Below are 20,109 nucleotides of genomic sequence, written 5' to 3'. Positions count from 1 at the left end.
GAAACTTAAGGCATATAGGTTGCTATACTGCTTATCCGACAGTGAGTGAAAAATCGTCCAAATGGTGGCGAAACCACAGGAAAAAGTTATAGCTCATTAAAATGCTCACCAGACTCATTACAACATCCGTTTCCTTTCCTTACAGTTTAAATATGATTTATTGTTTTGTTGGATTACTCTTTATCTGTTAATAGATCCTGTTCTTTATCTTTATCATAACAAAACTTAAAACATGATTCTTTTAATCCTGCACGTCCGTCATCATCAGAATGAGTCACCGATTTATTGATTATGGTCATAAATCTTAATACACCTTTTGAATGTTAAATACCTAAAGATAATTATGTATGTATCCTCTCTATTATCAGGATCTATTTTTTTATGACTAGCAGTTATCTTCGGTTTTACCCGCATTCATTGTTTTTGATCAATGAATGACTCTTGTGTGGTAAAGGAATTGTCAGATGGTTCATCTTGAATCCTTTGTTGTGACTCATTTAAAGTGACGTACCTTTAATATTACGTTCTTGCCGGTATTATTCAGATAGTTACTTCGCACATTGTAAACTGAAACTTTCCCTTATTCTTTCCCTCTTATGCTTTCTCTTTGACTTTTCATTTTTCCATTATTATGAGTCATTACTTTTGAGTCTTGACTGTCTTCACGGTTGATTCTGCTTAAATTGTTTTGTGATCATCATCGTCAGCCTATTTTACATACAGAAATAGATTAATGTGCTTTTTCTTTATTTCCAGTGTCGGATCCCTATCAACTATCAATTTGATCGTCAAGCTGGTGACCAGAAGATTGAATCAAGCGCATGAATATGATGAGGTAAGAAAGCATCTTTAAATAAAATTAAATTATAAATTTAAAAAAACCCCCGACCCAAAAAAAGTACGCAATAATTATGACAAAAGGTTAAAAACGCTAAACGCTATAAAAAGCAAAAAATAACTTTTAACACTACGTAAACTAAATTTTGTCGTGTCGGGGGACCGCTCTAATTCATTACTTTAAATACGTGTAAACGAATGTTGTAATTAGGTAGGTATCATTTGATTTATGTAAGTATTTATGAAGGTAAAAAGCGGTCCCCCGACACGTCAAAATTTAGTTTACGTAGTGTTAAAAGTTATTTTTTGCTTTTTATAGCGTTTAGCGTTTTTAACCTTTTGTCATAATTATTGCGTACTTTTTTTGGGTCGGGGGTTTTTTTAAATTTATAATTTAATTTTATTTCATGCTTTTTAAAGGAGCTCCTTAATTTTTCCTTCTTTCATTTAATTTATTTTATCTTAAGATGGGGTCGGTATATGCGATCTCGGCCAAAGGAAGCTGTTTAACAATCCTCATCACAAACTGGCTCTTGGAGAATTGCACAGATTGAGAAACAATAAAGATTAACCTTTGGACATTCTAGATTTTAAGCAAAAATATAAATCGGTTTATCCGTTTCATTCCGGCATTCCAGGGTTTCATCCGCCACATCCCATTTCCAGCATCAGGTTCTCGTCAATCAGAAACATGAAGAGAACTCGTCAAGACAAATTCAACGAGCCCAAACTCGATGGGTTTACTAAAAGGCAGTTCAGGGTTACGTCTCCTACCTTCGTGCCCTAACAGCAGACCAGCTCAGTGGTTCCAAAAGACATTAGTGTTTCAAATTTCAGATCCCACATATACTTGCAAGTAAACTGAGCGTGTAACATTCCTATCACATCTAGCAAACGAGCTGATGACCTTGAAGACCTGAACCGATTTCCACCAAACATAGCTAAGAACACTCCCGACTGACATACCTTTTAAACAAAAAAAACCGCATTACAATCGGATCATCCGTTTGGGAGCTACGATGCCACATACACACACACACACACACACACACACACACACACACACACAGACACGTCAAACTTATAACACCCCGTCGTTTTTGCGTCGGGGGTTAAAAATGTCCTTACACAGACGAAAACCTTTTGTTATGCTAAAAACCCAAGTGTTAATTTGTGAATGGCATGACTTCCTCTGCAGTAATTGTATTGTTTTAATCTAATCTTAAGCAGGAGGTGACCTAAATTTCTGAACCGTTGAAGGAAAAGGAAAATAAAGAAAAAGTCACGTAGGAAAAGTTTGATGATTATCTTCTTACTGGGGATTATAATACATCCGTTGTTATCCGTTATTTTCATGATTAGAAATTGAAATTTTATAATTTTTATGAATTTAATTTCAAAACTCGATCTGCAATCGCCAAACAACGATAAATAGAACGAGGATAGATCAGTTATACATATATCCGCAGTTATATATTTCTAAATTTTTTTTAAACTTATTATTTCTATGTATGACTAATCCTTATCATATCATTGAATTAATTGACAGATGTCATGACGCACAGCAAAAATATGTCAAATCATTATGAGATTGCTTTTTGAGCAGATAAAATAAACACCAATGATGACATATGTATATTACACGTGTAGTTTTAGTCACCCTGATCTACCTCCCAAATTAAGAGATCAGAGGACTTTTGATTCAATTCTAGATTCCTAAGCGTTTTTGTTAAGCAAAAACACATAGGAAGTGGTGAAGGGTGGGAGTATTGGGAGTCAGCTTTTTAAAATGTCGTTCAAAAAGTACTGTTTTGCAGCCAAGTTTGAATAAATTATTGTGACTAGTATTTTTTATTAATGATCTAGGTATTTTTAAGCTATATCCCATTTCATACCCCTTAAAAAGTCAAGCATGATAATAACCAAACCGTTCTTTCTTTCACAGTTGAAGAGATTTGTCACAGAATTCTGCAGCGACTTAGGCAGACCAGTACAGCAAGTCTTGGAGACGATATCCTCAAACGTGCAATGGAGAGATCGGAACTACCATACTATTGTCGACTGGCTGAGGGCGGCAGACAGGGCAGCCAGTTAAAGTAGACTAAGAATATTCTAGAATGAAATAAATAGTCAATAGGCAGTATCATGCACAAATCCTATAAATGGTAATATTACTGGTCAAATATACAATGAGTATGAATTCCTTTGGCCTAATTTTTTAAGGGATTTTGTAAGGTTTCTTTCTGTTCTTGTGAAATAAAATTATCTCTCTGAAGTCAGTCATTTGATGCCTTGCACACGCGTAGCAGTGTGTTCATTTTGATCATTGTCAAGTCCGTCAATTATAGGGCGGTAATGTTATGTGACTGTTCGAAGAGTCAAAATTATTTTCATGGCTGGAATATACCTATACGTAATTATATTATTTTGAAGTTATAAGGTTGGCCAAAAATTAGGGACAAAATGGAATAGAGATAAGTGTCATCTGCGTAACATGATGAGAGATGATCATGACAAGATGTAATTCTAGTACCAAGGTTATACCATAGTGTAATATAATTGAGCATTTTTAAGATCTGATATTTATTTGAACATAATGAGTCCTATCACTAAGATTTATAAGCAAGACCTTATCAAAACATAGTAGGTACAGGCAGCAGATCAAGCTTCTGCAATTTGACTTCCTTAAATATACTTTCAACTTTATCTCCAAAGTATAAGGTTCAATTTTAACAGGGAAAATTGTAGTAGCTTGACGTGCTGGCGTCTGTACTAAGAATTAAATTAATTTCTTAACAAAATGTTTTAGATAATAAAGTACTTATAAGAACAAAATATATTTGTAGATTTTTTTTTTTTACAAACATTTTTGTATGTAATTTTCTGAAAACTTCTGTGGGCGGCCTAATCACATCATCTAAAATGGCCTAATTTTCGAATTTATAAATTGAACTTTATGCCAAATGCAGAGAACTTATTTTTAAGTACAACGAGCATCGATCGGTGTTGTCTACCGGCCGTGACGTATTTTCAATACATTTCAATGCAATCAATGTTTACATCTTAATATGCAAAAAAAAAAGAGAAGGCCGAAGGTGTTCCTTCTTGATTGAATTTCGGTTAAGTGTGCGTAAAATAATAACTGCCTTTTACATTTTTTTTTTTTTGAAGACACTATTTTTTTTCTCTGACCGTTTAAAAGCCATATCAGTCCGTTAAATTCATAGACATTATTTTTGTATTTATTTCTCGTGAAATAGTCGATTTTTTGCATTAAATTAAATTAATTAGTAAAATAAATATACATTAATAGATATTATTAACTTATCTTAGATAGTTAATTGTATGTAAATAAATACCTTAAAACTTTGTACTATTTAGCTCTATTTCCTAATAATAACTTTCGTAAATTAAAGTTTATAAAATATGTGGTTTATAATGATGGTGTTTTATTTTACCTTTCGTCCTAGCTGAATAATTTCTGCCAAATATATTTTAGGCCCAAAGAATACTAGCAATATAACTTTTACTGGGGAGTTTGTTCCATCACTTCTTCCCAACAAAAACACATAGGAAGTGGTGGAGGCGGGCGTTTTGGGCGCTGTCTTTTGTAAGTTTGACTTCATTGATTTCATTTTTCAAATTCTCGTCCCCACCCATTCAGTAGTATCCAAGGTTGAAGGGATTCAATGTATTTGTTCCTTGGGTCCTATTTGGGTTTTGTTTGGTAGCTGGAGTCTTACCAAGAGTGACGTTAACCGGGTAACTTAGATGAGGAAGTTGGATAGGCAGTCGCTTCATGGGCAACACTAGATCTTAGCTACTGCGGCTAGAGTAGAAGCCAACCCAACAATATGTAGTTAGTAAAGGCCAGACAGACAGATCATCATCATCATCATCAAAGTCTTTCCCCCATAGATTGGGGATCGCGACCATCATTAGTCTCTGTCAGCAATGAGGTTGGGCCGGGTAATTTCCTCCAGGTGCTCCTATCAGCAGCAGTGTGTATAGCTTCGTGCAGACAGAGTTGCAGATGAGATTGGGTTTGGTCACACCATCTTGCAGGAACACGGCCCCTTCGTCTTTTCCCCTCCACTTTACCCATTAGAACGTGTTTTTCCAGGGACCCAAGTTATGCCCAAGGAATTTTGGCACCAGACAGATACCTACATTTAAATGTCGGCCATGGGTACACTCAGAAAATATGCTAAAAACATTTAAAGTACCTAATCTGTTCAGTTGCAAACATACAAATGTGTTTAGTGGTATCATTGTAATGATGTTCCGAACTAAGTACCTGATTAGATTGTGAATTATCCATTAATTCAAGACGATGTTAATAGATGGCGTTAGAAGTATAAATTTCACTCATATTTACAGTAAAATAATATACTCGATGTAGAATAAGGAATTCTAGGAATTCCATGATACTGTAAAAACTATACTGTAAAAAAACTGTTTTCATAAGAAGGTTATACAGTTATGCCAGTCGATTTAAGTTTACCGTTTGGAGCCAAATAGGTAGAAACAGTAAAACAGATTGATGTAATATATTACAACATACCTGCGAGAAAAGAAAAGACTTAAATTCGGGTTTGATTTTCTCCAGTTATTTCGAAGTCTATCTGTGTGTATATGTGTAATTGACTATAAAGCTTTAATCAATCATCAAAAAAGCTTTGGAATAATTAAATTTAGATAGAACAGTTTCAGCCGGAAGATTCCTCAAGGAGATGTCAGAAACCACAGCGGGGCCCAGCAGGGCCAGGGTCTGCCGGGGCTGCGGGATTGTTACCGCGGCCTGGTACACAAAAAGCCTACGACGGAACACGACGGTTTTTAGTCAGTAAGAATCTAACACTCCCTCACCGCTGCTAACCCACAGCGGGAGGGGTCATTTGATGATTTTGGACGTCGTTAAAAAAAAAGATGTCCGAAGGTGCGATGTGAAGATTTAGACAAAGGCCTCCCCCAAAGTTCACCACTTCGATCAGTCTTCAGCAAACCCCACAAGTGCCTAAAATCCAGTATAAAATGATAATAATCCATAATGACTCTAATGGGACTAAGTGGAATAAGCAGTGGCGATTTCAATAACCGCACCAATGGTTCATCAAGTATCAATTGTTTGAAGGGTTCAGTAATAATATGAAAATTCTTCCCGTTGTCCGGAAACAAGCTTTCGTTGTGGGTGAAGAACCGACTTCTCAAGTATGAGTGTGGGTTTAATTCGAGATCAGGCAAGTACCAATGCAACTTTTCTATGTTTGTACGTACTCTCTAAGTATATTTAGCACATCAATGACCGGTTTTCGAAGGCACGATAAACTTAAGGTCCCGGCTGTCATTTGAACATCTTTGGCAGTCGTTACGGGTAGTAAGTTTGACAACCAGTCTTGCCTAGGGGTATTGGGTTGCCGGGGTAACTGGGTTGAGGAGGTCAGACAGGTAGTCTCTCCTTGTAAAACACTGGTACTCAGCTGCATCGGGTTAGACTGGATCCGGTTAACAAACTAGACCAGGATACAATATAGGGAAATAGAACAAAACTCCGTGTACCAATTTCATTAACATAACCGGACTTAGAAAAACCCTAATCAACTATTATAAAAGATAAAGCGATAAATTTTGAAAAATCATTACTTCGAAATGATATTTTTGATAAAACTTGATAATTTATCGTCGTTGATTACGTATTAATGTGTATATTTCAATAATTTGATTACAGTAATCCAGTTGCGGGTTTCGCGCCTGCTTCAGTGGTTGGTGTGACCAAGGTAAGTGGTTTTTTATAAGCACCTATAGAACCATAATTTACATATTCTAACAAATCTTCTTAACAAGATCTTCTTTCTAACCACTGTAGTTCAATGGCGATCTAGATGCTGTCAATAGTGCAGTCAAAGTAAATTCAAAGACGCGAAAGATAACAAATTATACCAACCTATGTACTTGTCTGAATGAAAAATACAGGATGAAAATGTTTGCTCAATACGTTTTAGTTCATGTATAATGAAAACTACGATTTCAGAAGTAGTAATAGTCAAAGTTCAAATACTGTCTTTGAGGATTGCTGCATATTTAGGCATGAATTTTGAAACGAAATCACCTCATAACCTTTTGGACATGATTATACTCAAAAAGAGTCAATCAAGAAAGTAACTTTTTTTCAAAATTTTTACGTAAGGATGTAAATATGAAATAGGCAATGTATGTATGTACCAAGATATGTACCGACACTATTTGTTATTTATAAAAGTTAAAAGTCGTGTATCATATCACTTTAACAGAAGATCCAAATAAGCACTGCATGTTTGATGACAGATATAAGTCCGTGGCTATAAGAAACAAAAAAAACTTGTTTAAGTCTGGAATTTCTATTGAAATAATGTTTATCACTCAATTTTATGAGTTATCTAGATGCCTGCTTATGTTAAAATTGTATCAGTGCAAACCTACTTCCACAAAAATTTAGTTAATTGTAAGATAAAGACTTTTCAAGGTCTCAAGATAACAATATTTTAAATGATATAAAATATTCGGTATCAGTTAATACGATAAGATGGCTATGTATTAAAAGTATTATCAAGAGTGGTGACACTATAGCCGGCATACAATAACTAACATTAAAGGATTTGTACCTATGTTATCTATTACACCATAGTCTAAAACTGGTAAAATGCAACTCACTCATTAGTTCATTTATTCAAGCCCAATCGTAGCCAATATGCCAAATATGTACCAGATAACATTAGGTTTGAAATAACTTACAGAAAGTCTCAAAGAATTTGTTTCTTTTTCTGTGGTTAAAATAGTAACGTGCATCAGGTTTCTTATTCGCCGTTTGTCTAATTCTCTCCTGAATATTTCAGATGGCGGCGATAAAACTCTTAGTTTTATCCTTGGCTTGCGCATGTGTGATCGCGCACTCGCCCATCCCTCCAGTCAGCAGGACCATCTTCTTAGACGAGCGTCTTGAAGGAGGTGCCTTCGAGAATATCGACGCCTTCAAGAACATCGAACTGAGCAACGCCGCCGCTTCTCCCTACCGTCTGCCCAACACTACCTTCCCTACCCACTACAAAGTATTATGGGTTATCAACCTTAGTGAGAACGTACAATCTTACAGCGGTACCGTCGATATCACTCTTCAAGCTACACAGCCAAATGTCAATGAAATTGTCATCCACTGCGACCACTTGACGGTCACCTCTGTGGTCTTGAGGCAAGGAACGGCAACGGAAGGAACATTGATCCCCACCACCCCTACACCTCAATCTCAATACCACTTCTTGAGGGTCGCACTTAATGATGGCGTTCTCTTGTATAATGAAAATGTCCCCGTGCAATATACCCTTTCCATTGCATTCAACGCCGACATGCGTGATGACATGTACGGTATCTACAGAAGTTGGTACAGGAACTTGCCCTCAGATAACAATATCAAGTAATTATACTCTTTATAATATATTATATCTTTATTATACTATTTGTATATTTTTAACTTTAGTAGTTCAAAATTCAAACTATTATGTAATAATCAATGTTAATTGCATGAAGAAGTAAATATGGTTGTAATTTCCAGGTGGATGGCAACGACTCAGTTCCAAGCCACAGCTGCTCGCTACGCTCTCCCTTGCTACGACGAGCCAGGGTACAAGGCCAAGTTTGACGTTACGATCAGACGCCCCTTAGACTACAGAAGTTGGTTCTGTACCAGGCAGCGGATCACGAGACCATCAACCACACCGTAAGTATTTTAAAAATTATAACAGTAGCTTCTAGCGTTATTGCCATGCTATTATTCATCAGTAGAGAAGATCTTTGTCCTTTTTTACTAACGCATTTTTGTTTGTTTTAGTGGTTACGCAGAAGATGAGTATCACACGACCCCGGAAATGTCTACCTACCTTCTGGCTTTAATTGTTGCTGAATACGACTCTCTTGCAACTCTCGATGCTGACAATAGAGTTTTGCATGAAGTTATTGCAAGGCCTGGAGCAATTATCAATGGACAAGCAGCCTATGCTCAAAGAGCTGGCCAAGATCTTCTAGCAGAAATGAGCGACCACACGGACTTTGACTTTTACAAACAGGACGAAAACCTTAAAATGACTCAAGCTGCTATTCCCGACTTCGGTGCAGGCGCTATGGAAAACTGGGGCTTACTGACTTACAGGTAAGTGTAGTTGCCATACCATAAGATGATAAAGGAGGAATGATAATTATAAAAGTCAAAGGATAGTCAGATAGAAGAGGAAAAACAAATATCTTATGACATAACGAAAAGAAAGTAAATAAACAGGTTAAAAACTTTTTCAGGGAAGCTTACATTTTGTATGACGAACAACACACGAGCAGCAACTTCAAGCAAATCATCGCTTATATTCTCTCCCATGAGATCGCGCACATGTGGTTCGGTAACCTGGTCACCAACGCCTGGTGGGATGTGTTGTGGCTGAACGAAGGTTTTGCCAGATATTACCAGTATTTCCTCACTGCATGGGTAAGAAATATATGCATAACATACTTACGTTTGAAGATAATATTATTCTCATCAAAGTAATGAAAGATGTAAATGGGAATGTTGCAGTCCACAGACATAAATAACTAAATAAAACTTTTTGTTTGAGATTTCTGAAAAAAAAAACACACAAAGTATACAGTATAACAGTAACCGCATACTGCAGACTATACAATTGACCGACAGTTGATCTTGACCAGAAAATCTTGATTCAAATCAAAGTTTTCAGTTGGTCTGATCCCATCTAAATACCTGATCGTTGTAATATGCGTACTACCATTTATCTTTATACCTATTTATGACTCCAAACAAACTATCGGCTGACAAAAAAAATGCAGCAAAAATTGCAAGCATAATACACAATTATGTATAAAGCAAACGCCAAGTTAAAGATAAACACGACCGCATCTGAATCTTCAGTCTCTAAGTAATAATACAAGTTATAAATGTACGTCTTTTTTTGTAGGTTGAAGACATGGGTCTCGCCACTCGTTTCATAAACGAGCAGGTGCACGCATCTTTGCTCAGTGACTCGTCAATTGACGCCCATCCTCTCACCAACCCCGGTGTTGGTAGCCCAGCCGCCGTCAGCGCTATGTTCTCCACTATCACCTACAACAAGGGTGCTTCTGTCATCAGAATGACTGAGCATCTTCTCGGCTTTGAGGTTCATAGGGCAGGTCTTAGGAAATACTTGGACGATAAGTGAGTACTCAATTTGCTGCAAAGCAAACAATTTGCTTTTCTTAACTATGTTGGGGTCGGCTTCCAATCTAACCGTATGCAGCTGTTTACCAGTGCTTAACAAGGGGCGACTGCCTATCTGACTTCCTCAACCCAGTTACTCGGGCAACCCAAAACCCTTTGGTAAGACTGGTTGTCAGACTTACTGGCTTCTGGTTACCCGTAATGACTGCCAAAGATGTTCAAAGACAGCTCAGATTACTGATTCACGAGTATGGGCATTAAATCTCTTCACTATGTTATTTGTCGATCATAGTTTTTTGATATTTTAGAGTTATACAAAAAAGATGTATTTTCATCGTTTCATCAAAGACTTGGTTTTGTTTTACCAGTAATTGAAGTTATGTATAAATACTCATCAAACAAATCATCTACATACATTTACGTGTGTTCAAAAATGTGTTCTGGTCTATATAACAAAATTATTTGCAGGAAATTCAAAACAGTTCAGCCTATTGATTTGTTCACTGCTCTGGAGACTGCCGGTAATGATGCAGGTGCCCTCGACGCTTATGGAGATCACTTCGACTTCGTGAAGTATTACGAAAGCTGGACAGAACAGCCAGGACACCCCGTGCTTAATGTGCACATCAATCACCAGACCGGACACATGACCATTTACCAGGTACAACGTCTTTTTCAATAACATCATCATCTGGCTAGCCTTTGCCCAACTCAGTTGGGGTCAGCTTCCAGTCTAAGCAGCTGAGTACAAGGAGCGACTGCCTATCTTAGCCTGTTTCAAGTAAATTATTTCATTGACATTATTAGCTTCTGGCACTTCCCTTACTTTTTGTTTCCGTGTTGAGGAATTTTGTAACATCATTTTGTGCACAGTTATAGTGATCGGCACGAATCTTGAGCTCTGACCTACATCTGCGCAGAAGTGATTTATTAGCAAAGAACCAATCCCAAGTGACGGCTATGACGCGATGCACTGCGCCCCCGCGCCTCACTTCATACCACAAAAGGGACCCAATAAATTGCTTCTGCGCAGGTGAAGGTCAGAGCTCAAGATTCGTGCCAATAACTATACGTTGCTTAAGAAAGTTTTTTTTAATGCATGCCTCTACAGACAGCTAATTAATATGTTGAACATATTACTGTCTGTATCTTACTTTATATAAACAGACTACCATTCATATATGAAAGATAAAGGAAATAACAAACAAATTAAAGCAAGCCCATTCGTCGACAGTTATTTCAAACATGAATTCAATTTTATCAATTTCTTTCAGCGTCGTTTCGACATCGACACCGGCTACTCGGTCCAAAACAGGAACTACATTGTTCCCATCACTTTCACGACCGGAGCCGATCCCGACTTCGACAACACGAAGCCGTCTCATGTTATCTCCAAGGCTGTTACCGTCATCGACCGTGGAGTCGTTGGTGATGTCTGGACCATTTTCAATATTCAACAGACTGGTAAGCATTGAAAATTGCAAAAAGTGATAAATATTACGATCTCTCTCAGACTACTTATACCTTAACTTGGCCGGTAATGAGATCAGGCTCTTAAATCAGTATGAATATGAATGGCAGTGTAGAAAGATTGATTGATTATCTTCAAAATAAACGGATAGCCAACTATCGGGTCAACTATTTCTAATATTTTGCCTGTATTATTTATTTTGCTGTTGATGAGTGCTAATGAGACGCTTATTCTCATTACAGATTTCATTTTATGGTGCTCTTTTATAACTGCATTCTCATTCTTTATACAGGTTTCTACAGAGTCAACTATGATGATTACACCTGGGATTTGATCATACTTGCCTTGAGAGGCGCTGACAGGGAAAAGATTCATGAATACAACCGTGCTCAGGTAAGAATTGGACACTAACGTAGTCATAACTAATGTTATATTCATAGATGATAAATAAAATATTTCAAGGTTTGTATTTTCAAAAGACACTATGGTATAAAACAAACTTTGATGCCGCCTAGCTTGTTATTGTTATTTTACTACTAAATGCCCATTACTCCGATATATCAAGCTTCCTTCTAGTAGTTTCTAGACTGTTTCTTCATATTGAATTATTTGCAGATCGTCAACGATGTATTCCAATTCGCCCGTTCCGGCCTCATGACGTACGAACGCGCATTGAACATTCTCTCTTACTTGGAAAATGAGACTGATTACGCCCCATGGGTTGCTGCCATTACTGGCTTCAACTGGCTTAGAAACAGATTAGTTGGCAAACCTCAGCTTGCAGAACTTAACGTAAGTATAAAGAATTGTATATACATAAAGATTTTATAAAAAATTCGATGATTTTCGCTCCATTTAATCAAGGAATGGCTATCGATACTCAAACGTTTTTTACATAAGGTGTTTGCTCTCCAGTGGAATTAGACAAATGAAAAGTTCGTCAAATTAGATCCCTCTTTTTACACAACCAAACTCTATCAAGTGAAATAATATTGAAAATATTATAACAGGCAAAGATCGTCCAATGGTCATCGAAGGTAATGTCCGAGCTGACATACATGCCTATTGAAGGAGAGCCCTTCATGCGATCATACTTGCGCTGGCAGCTAGCACCAGTTATGTGCAACTTGAACGTACCTGCTTGCCGCGCTGGTGCCAGAGTCATCTTCGAAAATCTTCGCCTTCATCAACACGAGTAAGTGCAGCAAATTCAAAGTATTTTTTTTACATTTAACACGCTTCACTTGTAAGAATGTATGTAAGAAAATCTTGGAATCTTACTTTGACCCACTTCCCGGTTTTCGATTAGGATGAAATTTTGTACACGCTCTGAGTTCTGATGACAATACTTGACCAGAGTACTTGACTAGCGTTTATTTTATAGTTTTTTTTTTCAAATAGGCTTATAAAAGCTTTTATGTCAAGCTAGTTGCACCATTCCAAAGAGTTGGTCTAATTCCGGCAAGAAACTTCATGGACACTCTTTTTAAAAATTAATTAGAATAGTTTTCTATCTATTATTGATATCTGGGGACACGGCAGTATCCTAGCCAAGTCTCGATTTATATTATTGTAAACTGGCTGTTGCACCCATCACCTATGGGATCTGTTTTTTGCACTCACACCTATATTAGTTTCTGTACAACATACTTTAAGATATTATCTAGATAGGTACTTAATACGTCCTTGGAGATCTACGAAGGTTGATTTCGTTATTGTCGTTATTTAAGACTACAATTAGCTGCATCTTTACTATGCTCCGATTGCTTTGTACTCGTAAGATATTGCAATTTTGTATTACATATTGGATGAACAAGAATATAGAAGCATTGAAACTCATGTTTCTCTTTGTATGTCTCTAGAGTACCAGTGGACAGCCGTAGCTGGGTATACTGCAACGCCCTCCGTGATGGTGGAGCAGACGAATTCAACCACTTGTACAATAGGTTCAAGGGACACAATGTCTACACTGAGAAGATCCTCATCCTTCAAACCCTTGGCTGCACAAGTCATGCTGCCTCTTTGACCACGTAAGTACACAAATATATACGGTTTTTAGTCAGTAAGAGTCTGACACTCCCTCACCGCTGCTAACCCACAGCTGGAGGGGATCATTTGATGATTTTTGACGTCGTTAAAAAAAATTATACAAATATACAAGTATAATGTTAGACATGCAAATTATTGATGACTAATTTGATAACACAGACTGTATAATAGACCTTATTACTGCTCGAAAAAGGTTGGTTATTGAAAGACAGAACTGTCTTATTAAGTTCACCGGGCTTATTAATTATTTATTGTTTAGTAGGATAATATTTTGTAGGACATTCTACTGCAAATAATTTTGATTCTTATCTTGTTTTCATTATTTCTTTTAGATTGCTGAACGATATTGTCACGCCCAACAATATCATTCGTCCGCAAGACTACACCACAGCTTTCAGCACTGCTGTTTCAGGCAATGAAGAAAACACACTCTTTGTTCTCAATTACATCCAGAATAACCTGGAGACTGTTTTGAAGGCGTATGTATTTATGATTCGATTTTTTTATAGTTAAATGATACTGGTTATATTTTTTTATCAATAAGACGAAAATGAGCTTGAAGAACAAATGGCATATCAGCACTGGTGATTGGTTGATGAACAATACAGATTTAGAATGTAATTAGTGAATCATCATCATACTCCGAGCCTTTTTCCCAACTATGTTGGGGTCGGGTTCCAGTCTAACCGGATTTAGCTGAGTACCAGTGCTTTACAAGGAGCGACTGCCTATCTGACCTCCTCAACCCAGTGTTACCCGGGCAACCCAAAACCCCTTGGTTAGACTGGTGTCAGACTTACTCAAAGTCAAAGTCAAAGTCAAAATCATTTATTAAAATAGGCTAATACGATTAGCACTTTTTAACGTCAAAATTTTACAATGACAGCACCCCCAAAACGCCCCCCTTTCACCACTTCCTAGTGTTATGGCTGGAAAGAAGAAGTGGTGAAGAACAAACTTCCCAGCAACACAGCTGTCTATTACAATTTAATTATTATTAATTTATTTTACAATTATACAATTCTATTTTATCAATTATTAATTTAAAACACCGAAAAATACAAAAAATAAAGCACTTTTGTTCCACTTCAGAGCTGCCATCTGCGTTTATCTGTGAAATAATCATTAACATTATAATATGCCTTTTTAACAAGAATTTCTTTGATTTTGTTTTTAAAAGAACTGTCCGTTAATTCCAAGAGATGAACCGGAATCCTGTTATAAATGCGTACACAAAGCCCCACAAATGAACCGTGCACCTTATGTAGACGATAATTAGGTGCGGTTAACTTATGTTTATTTCTAGTATTAAAATGATGTACGTCGCTGTTTTACTATATGAATCTAGGTTTTGCCTTACGTATATTATATTGGCATAAATGTATTGAGACGCCACAGTCAGAATACCAATGTCCTTAAACCTTTCCCTAAGGGAGACTCTAGCACCAAGTTTGTATATAGCACGGACAGCGCGCTTCTGTAGTACGAAAACATTCTCGATATCGGCAGCATTGCCCCACATAAGAATTCCGTAGGACATGATGCAGTGAAAATAGCTAAAGTACACTAGACGCGCCGTGGCTACATCGGTGAGAGCTCTTACTTTCCTGACAGCGTACGCAGCAGAGCTTAATTTACCCGTGATGCCAGTTATATGCTCACCCCATTGAATTTTGGAGTCTACTGTTATCCCTAGAAAAGTCGTAGCATGTACCGTTTCAAGTTCCTCATTGTTCAAAATTACACCGGGACCGAGATTTTTTACATTAGGCAAAGCAAATTTAATACATTTTGTTTTCTTCGTATTCAAAACTAAATTATTGGCTGTAAACCATTGCGTTACTAGTGAAAGACAAGAATTCACGTCATCAAAATCTACTCTATTCCTATCAACTTTAAAAATTAGAGACGTGTCATCGGCAAACAATACTACATCACACAATGATTTTAAATAATATGGCAAGTCATTAATGTATACAAGAAACAAAAATGGACCTAAAATCGACCCTTGCGGTACGCCCAAACGAACGGGTAGATTGGAAGATTTGACACCATTAACGTCAACACATTGCATTCTACCGCTTAAATATGAGCTAATAACACTAAGTGCGCTGTCTCTAATACCATAGTACTTTAGCTTCTGGGTAAGCGTTTCATGTTGGACGCAGTCGAACGCTTTAGAAAGATCACAGAACACCCCGATAGCATTCTGTGACTTCTCCCACGCACTGAATATATGTTTCAGTAGAGCAACTCCGGCATCCGTTGTGGAGCGACCCTTTGTAAAACCGTATTGTTCCGCATGTAAAATATTGTATGAATTAAAATGCCGGAGGAGTTGATTTAAAATTAGCTTTTCAAAAATTTTGCTCAACGCGGGCAGAATTGAAATCGGTCTAAAGTTGCCTAGATCGTTCTTGCTCCCGGATTTAATACTGGCTTCTGACTACCCGTAACGACTGCCAAGGATGTTCAATGACAGCCGGGACCTACAGTTTAACGTGCCATCCGAAACACAGTCAATGGTGTCTAAGATATACTTAGAAAGTACATACATACTTAGAAAAGTTGCATTGGTACTTGCCTGACCTGGGATTGAACCCGTACCCTCATACTTGAGAGGTTGGTCCTTTACCCACTAGGCCACCACCACCTTTTTAGTGAATCATCTTTTGACGAATTTGAAGGATTACGAAACATTTGTTTTTGTTTCTAGCTTCTCGTCTCCAAGAACACCTCTATCATACATCGCGGCTAGGCTGAGGACAGTTGAAGACGTTACCGCGGTAAGATTTGCTCATATTTTACTTGTATTCTTCATTTCTTTTTCACATTCATGGAGTTTTGAATCAATTTACTGCGATAAAGGGTAGTTTGAAAATTTCACTTCTATAGACAGACTCTTACTGGTATAACTTCGTGTGTTTTTAACATTTTCTTTACAATCGTGTTGGATGACAGTTTAAAGATTTACAATAAATTCTTCTCATTACTTCCACAGTACCAAACTTGGCTGAACCTTACCACCACTCGCGAGGTCCTTGGTACCAGTTACAATAACATCTACGGAGACTCTGTTGCCGCTTACAACAGCATCCTATGGGTGGCCACCGTTGAGGATTCCCTCTCCGCCTATCTCACTAACGGAGATAACGTCATTCAGTCCACTACTTCTACTACCACTACCACGGTTGCACCAACCACAGTTACTCAGCCCCCTATCACGGAACCGTCCACTCCATCTTTGCCAGTACCAGTGACCGACGGAGCAATGACGAGCTTCGCGTCACTCTTCATCATTTCATTGGGTGCCATTTTGCACCTTATTTTATAAGCAACTAGGTACATTTCTGTGGAATCCTAAATTAGATCGTAAGTTCTTTTGTATCCAAAGTGATTACAGCTTCTTCAGCTATAAACACCACGTCACTAGGTTAAAATGTTGCAGTGAGAATTGGTTATGTTCAAGTGTATACCACATATTGACAATTACATAGTCTGCAGTAAAATGCAGACTTTCCCTATGTTTGATAAATTCTATATGATGTAAAAATTGAATTTCTAAAAGTTTTTACTGAAATGGATTTTAATGGTTGTGAATTTAACTTAGATAAGTAAACGTAAAATAGCCTCATTTTCTTATGAATTGTAAATAGGCTTCTGTAAATTATTGAATAAAATATTATCTAAAAAATATATCATGTATTTTAATTTGTGAAATTTTGTGTTTTAGTCGCCACTCCCTAGTTAATGTTGATTTTTGAACTCATGATAATAAACTATCGTATCGATTTAATTATCAAAATTGTGATAAAGTTATGAGTGATCTGATTATTTTTGACACTCACGATAATATTGTTGATTTATTCATTTAATCTATAGCTAATGTTCACCATGATAAAGTATTTTATAATGTTATCATATGTTCGCTAAACAACTTACAGAAAACTTGTTAATATTTTTACAGCTATCTCGTATATTACACGTCTAAACATACAGTTTCATCGTAATTGGTCTCCTATTTTAATTACCAATTTCACCTTATAAGAGGACATCCTAACTAATATTATAAATGTGAAAGTAACTCTGTCTGTCTGTCTGTCTGTCTTGTCTTCACGCTTAAACTACTGAACCGATTTGTGTGAAATTTGGTACAGACATAGGTTGGAGCTTGAGCAAGGACATAGGATAGTTTTTACTACAAAAAAATATAAAAATAAAATTTATTCCGGACATATCTATTGGTCACGCCAACAATGTGCCGAAAGTCACTATTCCACGCGAACGAAGTCGCGGGCAAAAGCTAGTAATTGATATTTTAAAAGGGGCTTCATCTCCTTCTTAGGGAGGGAATAAGCTCTACTCCCAAGACAGCTCAAGAAGCGATTGATTTTAAAGAGTTCAGTTGTCCTGGTTTGAAGGCATTGCCAAAACCGAATAATAATTCTTGCTAACCACTAAATAATTTTCATTCTTAGTTGTGATTACATTATCAGAAAGTTCAATGAAAGCTTTAACAAATGTCCATTAAATGAAATGTTTGCACAGTGATTCTGTAGTGAATCAGTAATATGACATAAATGAATCAAATCTAAAATAATCTTCTATGATAAAATTGATGAAATTGGGTTCTTCCCCGCTGAAATTAACTGTAGCGATTAGAATCGACTTATCGGACAAGTATGCGTAACCGTTATTTTTTACCTTAATACCTATAGATATGTATAAATGTTATATTTATTTAACACTAGCTTTCGGCCACGGTTTCACCTGTGTCCTGACAATAATGCTCCCCGTAGCCGTCAAAAAACTATCTTATGTCCTTCTCCCGGATCTTAGGTACCTCCCCTCTAATTTTGAGCTTAATCGGTCCAGCCTTCACACGTGATGGCGTGACCAAGGATTAATTTTTAAATATGTAGATTAAGTTCCCGAACTTGACATTCACGTCCCCATTGGAACCTCTTCCCATACAACCATCTGAAGGGCGTAAAAAGTTATGCCCTTTAGGCTGATAGTGGTCGATTTCGAAGGAGATCAGCCTGATGCACAGGACATGTTTATTTAGTGCACGAGTACTTGTGCACACACAAGTGCACCACAATCTCAATCATCTAATCATTTCCGATCGGACGACAAAACGGCACGACCAAAGAGAGATCAGGGTAAGGAAATAAATATAGAAATGTTGTTCTGACGCAGAGTACTCTTAAATAGGAAAGCCCGATGTTACCAACCCGAGCTTAATTTTAATTAAGTATTTTTTTTCCTTATTATTCTGATAGTGGTATAGGTAATCTATTAAATGTTAGGTAAAAATATTATTTTTAGATAATCAGCATCGCTTAACGAATTCAAATATACTATTTGTTGTATTTTCTGCTGTCATTTACACATTTTTAGCAGTGGCTTCTAGCCAGAAAGTCGGACAACCAGTCTTACCAAAGGATATTGGGTTGCTCAGGTAATTGGGTTGCGTGAAACACTTGCAGCCGACCCCGATATAGTTGGGAAAAGGCTAGGAAGATGATGAACTGTCTAGTCTGTTTGCCGAAATTAGATGTGGCCCCGGTTTCTGTCTGGTCATGGTCATTTGGACATCTTTCCAAACCAGGTTCAAATTCTTAACCTATTTGTTTATGTGTTTATTATTACCTGTAAAGTACATACAATACTCGACACATCGCGAGGCAGTCGCGTGTGTGTATACTTGGACTCTAACCGTTCCCAAGTTAAGGCTAACAAAATTAAATAAGTCGTTTTTAGGAAATTGTGTACGTTTTTATAACAAGCTACCTAAATGAATCCTTCATCTCACTGATAAAAAGATTAAGAATGTAGTTAAAACCATTTTGATTAAAAAGGCGTATTATAAAATTCAGGATTACATTCATGACAGTGATGCCTGGCGTTAAATTAATATAGTTTTTTTCTTTTTCTCTGCATATGTGGCTTCCCCGGCGACCGTGGTCACGGGAGTGCCTCCGCCCAGACAAGCCAGGCGGAGCACAAGTTGCAATATCTGTTTAAGACCCGGGTCAATATATGTTTACTGAGCTTTTAAAGGCTTGTTTGAAAAAAAAAATGACTGTGACTAAAATAAAGCCCACTTGGTGTTACCTTTTGTCGAGGGCACTGGTATCGCCAGAGCATTCTTCCGCACCCCTGTACCCTCTCGACAGGTATTGAACCTCCAGATTTTAAAAGTGGGCCCAGTCACCGTCAGCGGTCTATGGACTTTTCATTTAACTATGTTTATCAAGAGAAAGTCTGATAGGAATGATTGTCTTCGTAATCCAGATTGAGTACGATGCCACCATTTCTAAGAAATTATTACGAATTCGACGAAAGATAATAGGTATACTTGTATACGGAGAATATTTTTTTGGAAAAAACTTCCTTATACCACAAGCAGCATATAAGTGTAATCATTATACATTTAGAGCTTAAACTTTTATTAGAGACTTGTATAAATATCAAGATTAAGGTTAGGTAAGGTTAAGGATGAGATTAAATATTC

The 20,109-nt window shown here is 37.0% G+C and overlaps 2 protein-coding genes across 2 annotated transcripts in view; both read left to right on the top strand.

Annotated features, from left to right (window-relative positions):
- Positions 1–3,900, top strand: part of LOC110378007 (aminopeptidase N) — a 37,365-nt gene extending 33,465 nt beyond the window's left edge. The window contains exons 13-14 of the mRNA XM_021337075.3: positions 757–835; positions 2,783–3,900. Of these exons, the coding sequence (XP_021192750.3) occupies positions 757–835; positions 2,783–2,932 (229 nt within the window). The 3' untranslated portion in view covers positions 2,933–3,900. The remainder of the gene's footprint in view (positions 1–756; positions 836–2,782) is intronic.
- A 2,567-nt stretch (positions 3,901–6,467) lies between these two features.
- On the top strand, positions 6,468–17,285 carry LOC110378006 (membrane alanyl aminopeptidase). Its single transcript, XM_064037328.1, has 15 exons — positions 6,468–6,614; positions 7,710–8,284; positions 8,423–8,587; positions 8,699–9,016; positions 9,160–9,343; positions 9,828–10,066; positions 10,538–10,730; positions 11,344–11,533; positions 11,833–11,933; positions 12,156–12,332; positions 12,551–12,735; positions 13,403–13,570; positions 13,922–14,068; positions 16,306–16,375; positions 16,591–17,285. Exons 2-15 carry the CDS (start codon positions 7,710–7,712, stop codon positions 16,921–16,923), a joined length of 3,045 nt encoding a protein of 1,014 aa, XP_063893398.1. The 5' UTR covers positions 6,468–6,614; the 3' UTR covers positions 16,924–17,285.
- Positions 17,286–20,109: the final 2,824 nt, after the last annotated feature.

The sequence above is a fragment of the Helicoverpa armigera genome, chromosome 12 (genome assembly GCF_030705265.1).
Source record: "Helicoverpa armigera isolate CAAS_96S chromosome 12, ASM3070526v1, whole genome shotgun sequence".
In the NCBI taxonomy this organism is placed as follows: domain Eukaryota; kingdom Metazoa; phylum Arthropoda; class Insecta; order Lepidoptera; family Noctuidae; genus Helicoverpa; species Helicoverpa armigera.
This window is presented reverse-complemented; position numbering and strand designations above follow the sequence as displayed.

What these genes read in the sequence shown, in the direction of transcription:
- LOC110378006 (XM_064037328.1), top strand. Translation starts at nt 7,710, where the DNA reads ATGGCGGCGATAAAACTCTTAGTTTTATCCTTGGCTTGCGCATGTGTG. An exon ending in AGGAAATACTTGGACGATAA is followed by an intron (nt 10,067 to 10,537) that starts GTGAGTACTCAA and finishes AATTATTTGCAG; the next exon opens with GAAATTCAAAACAGTTCAGC. An exon ending in GACACATGACCATTTACCAG is followed by an intron (nt 10,731 to 11,343) that starts GTACAACGTCTT and finishes AATTTCTTTCAG; the next exon opens with CGTCGTTTCGACATCGACAC.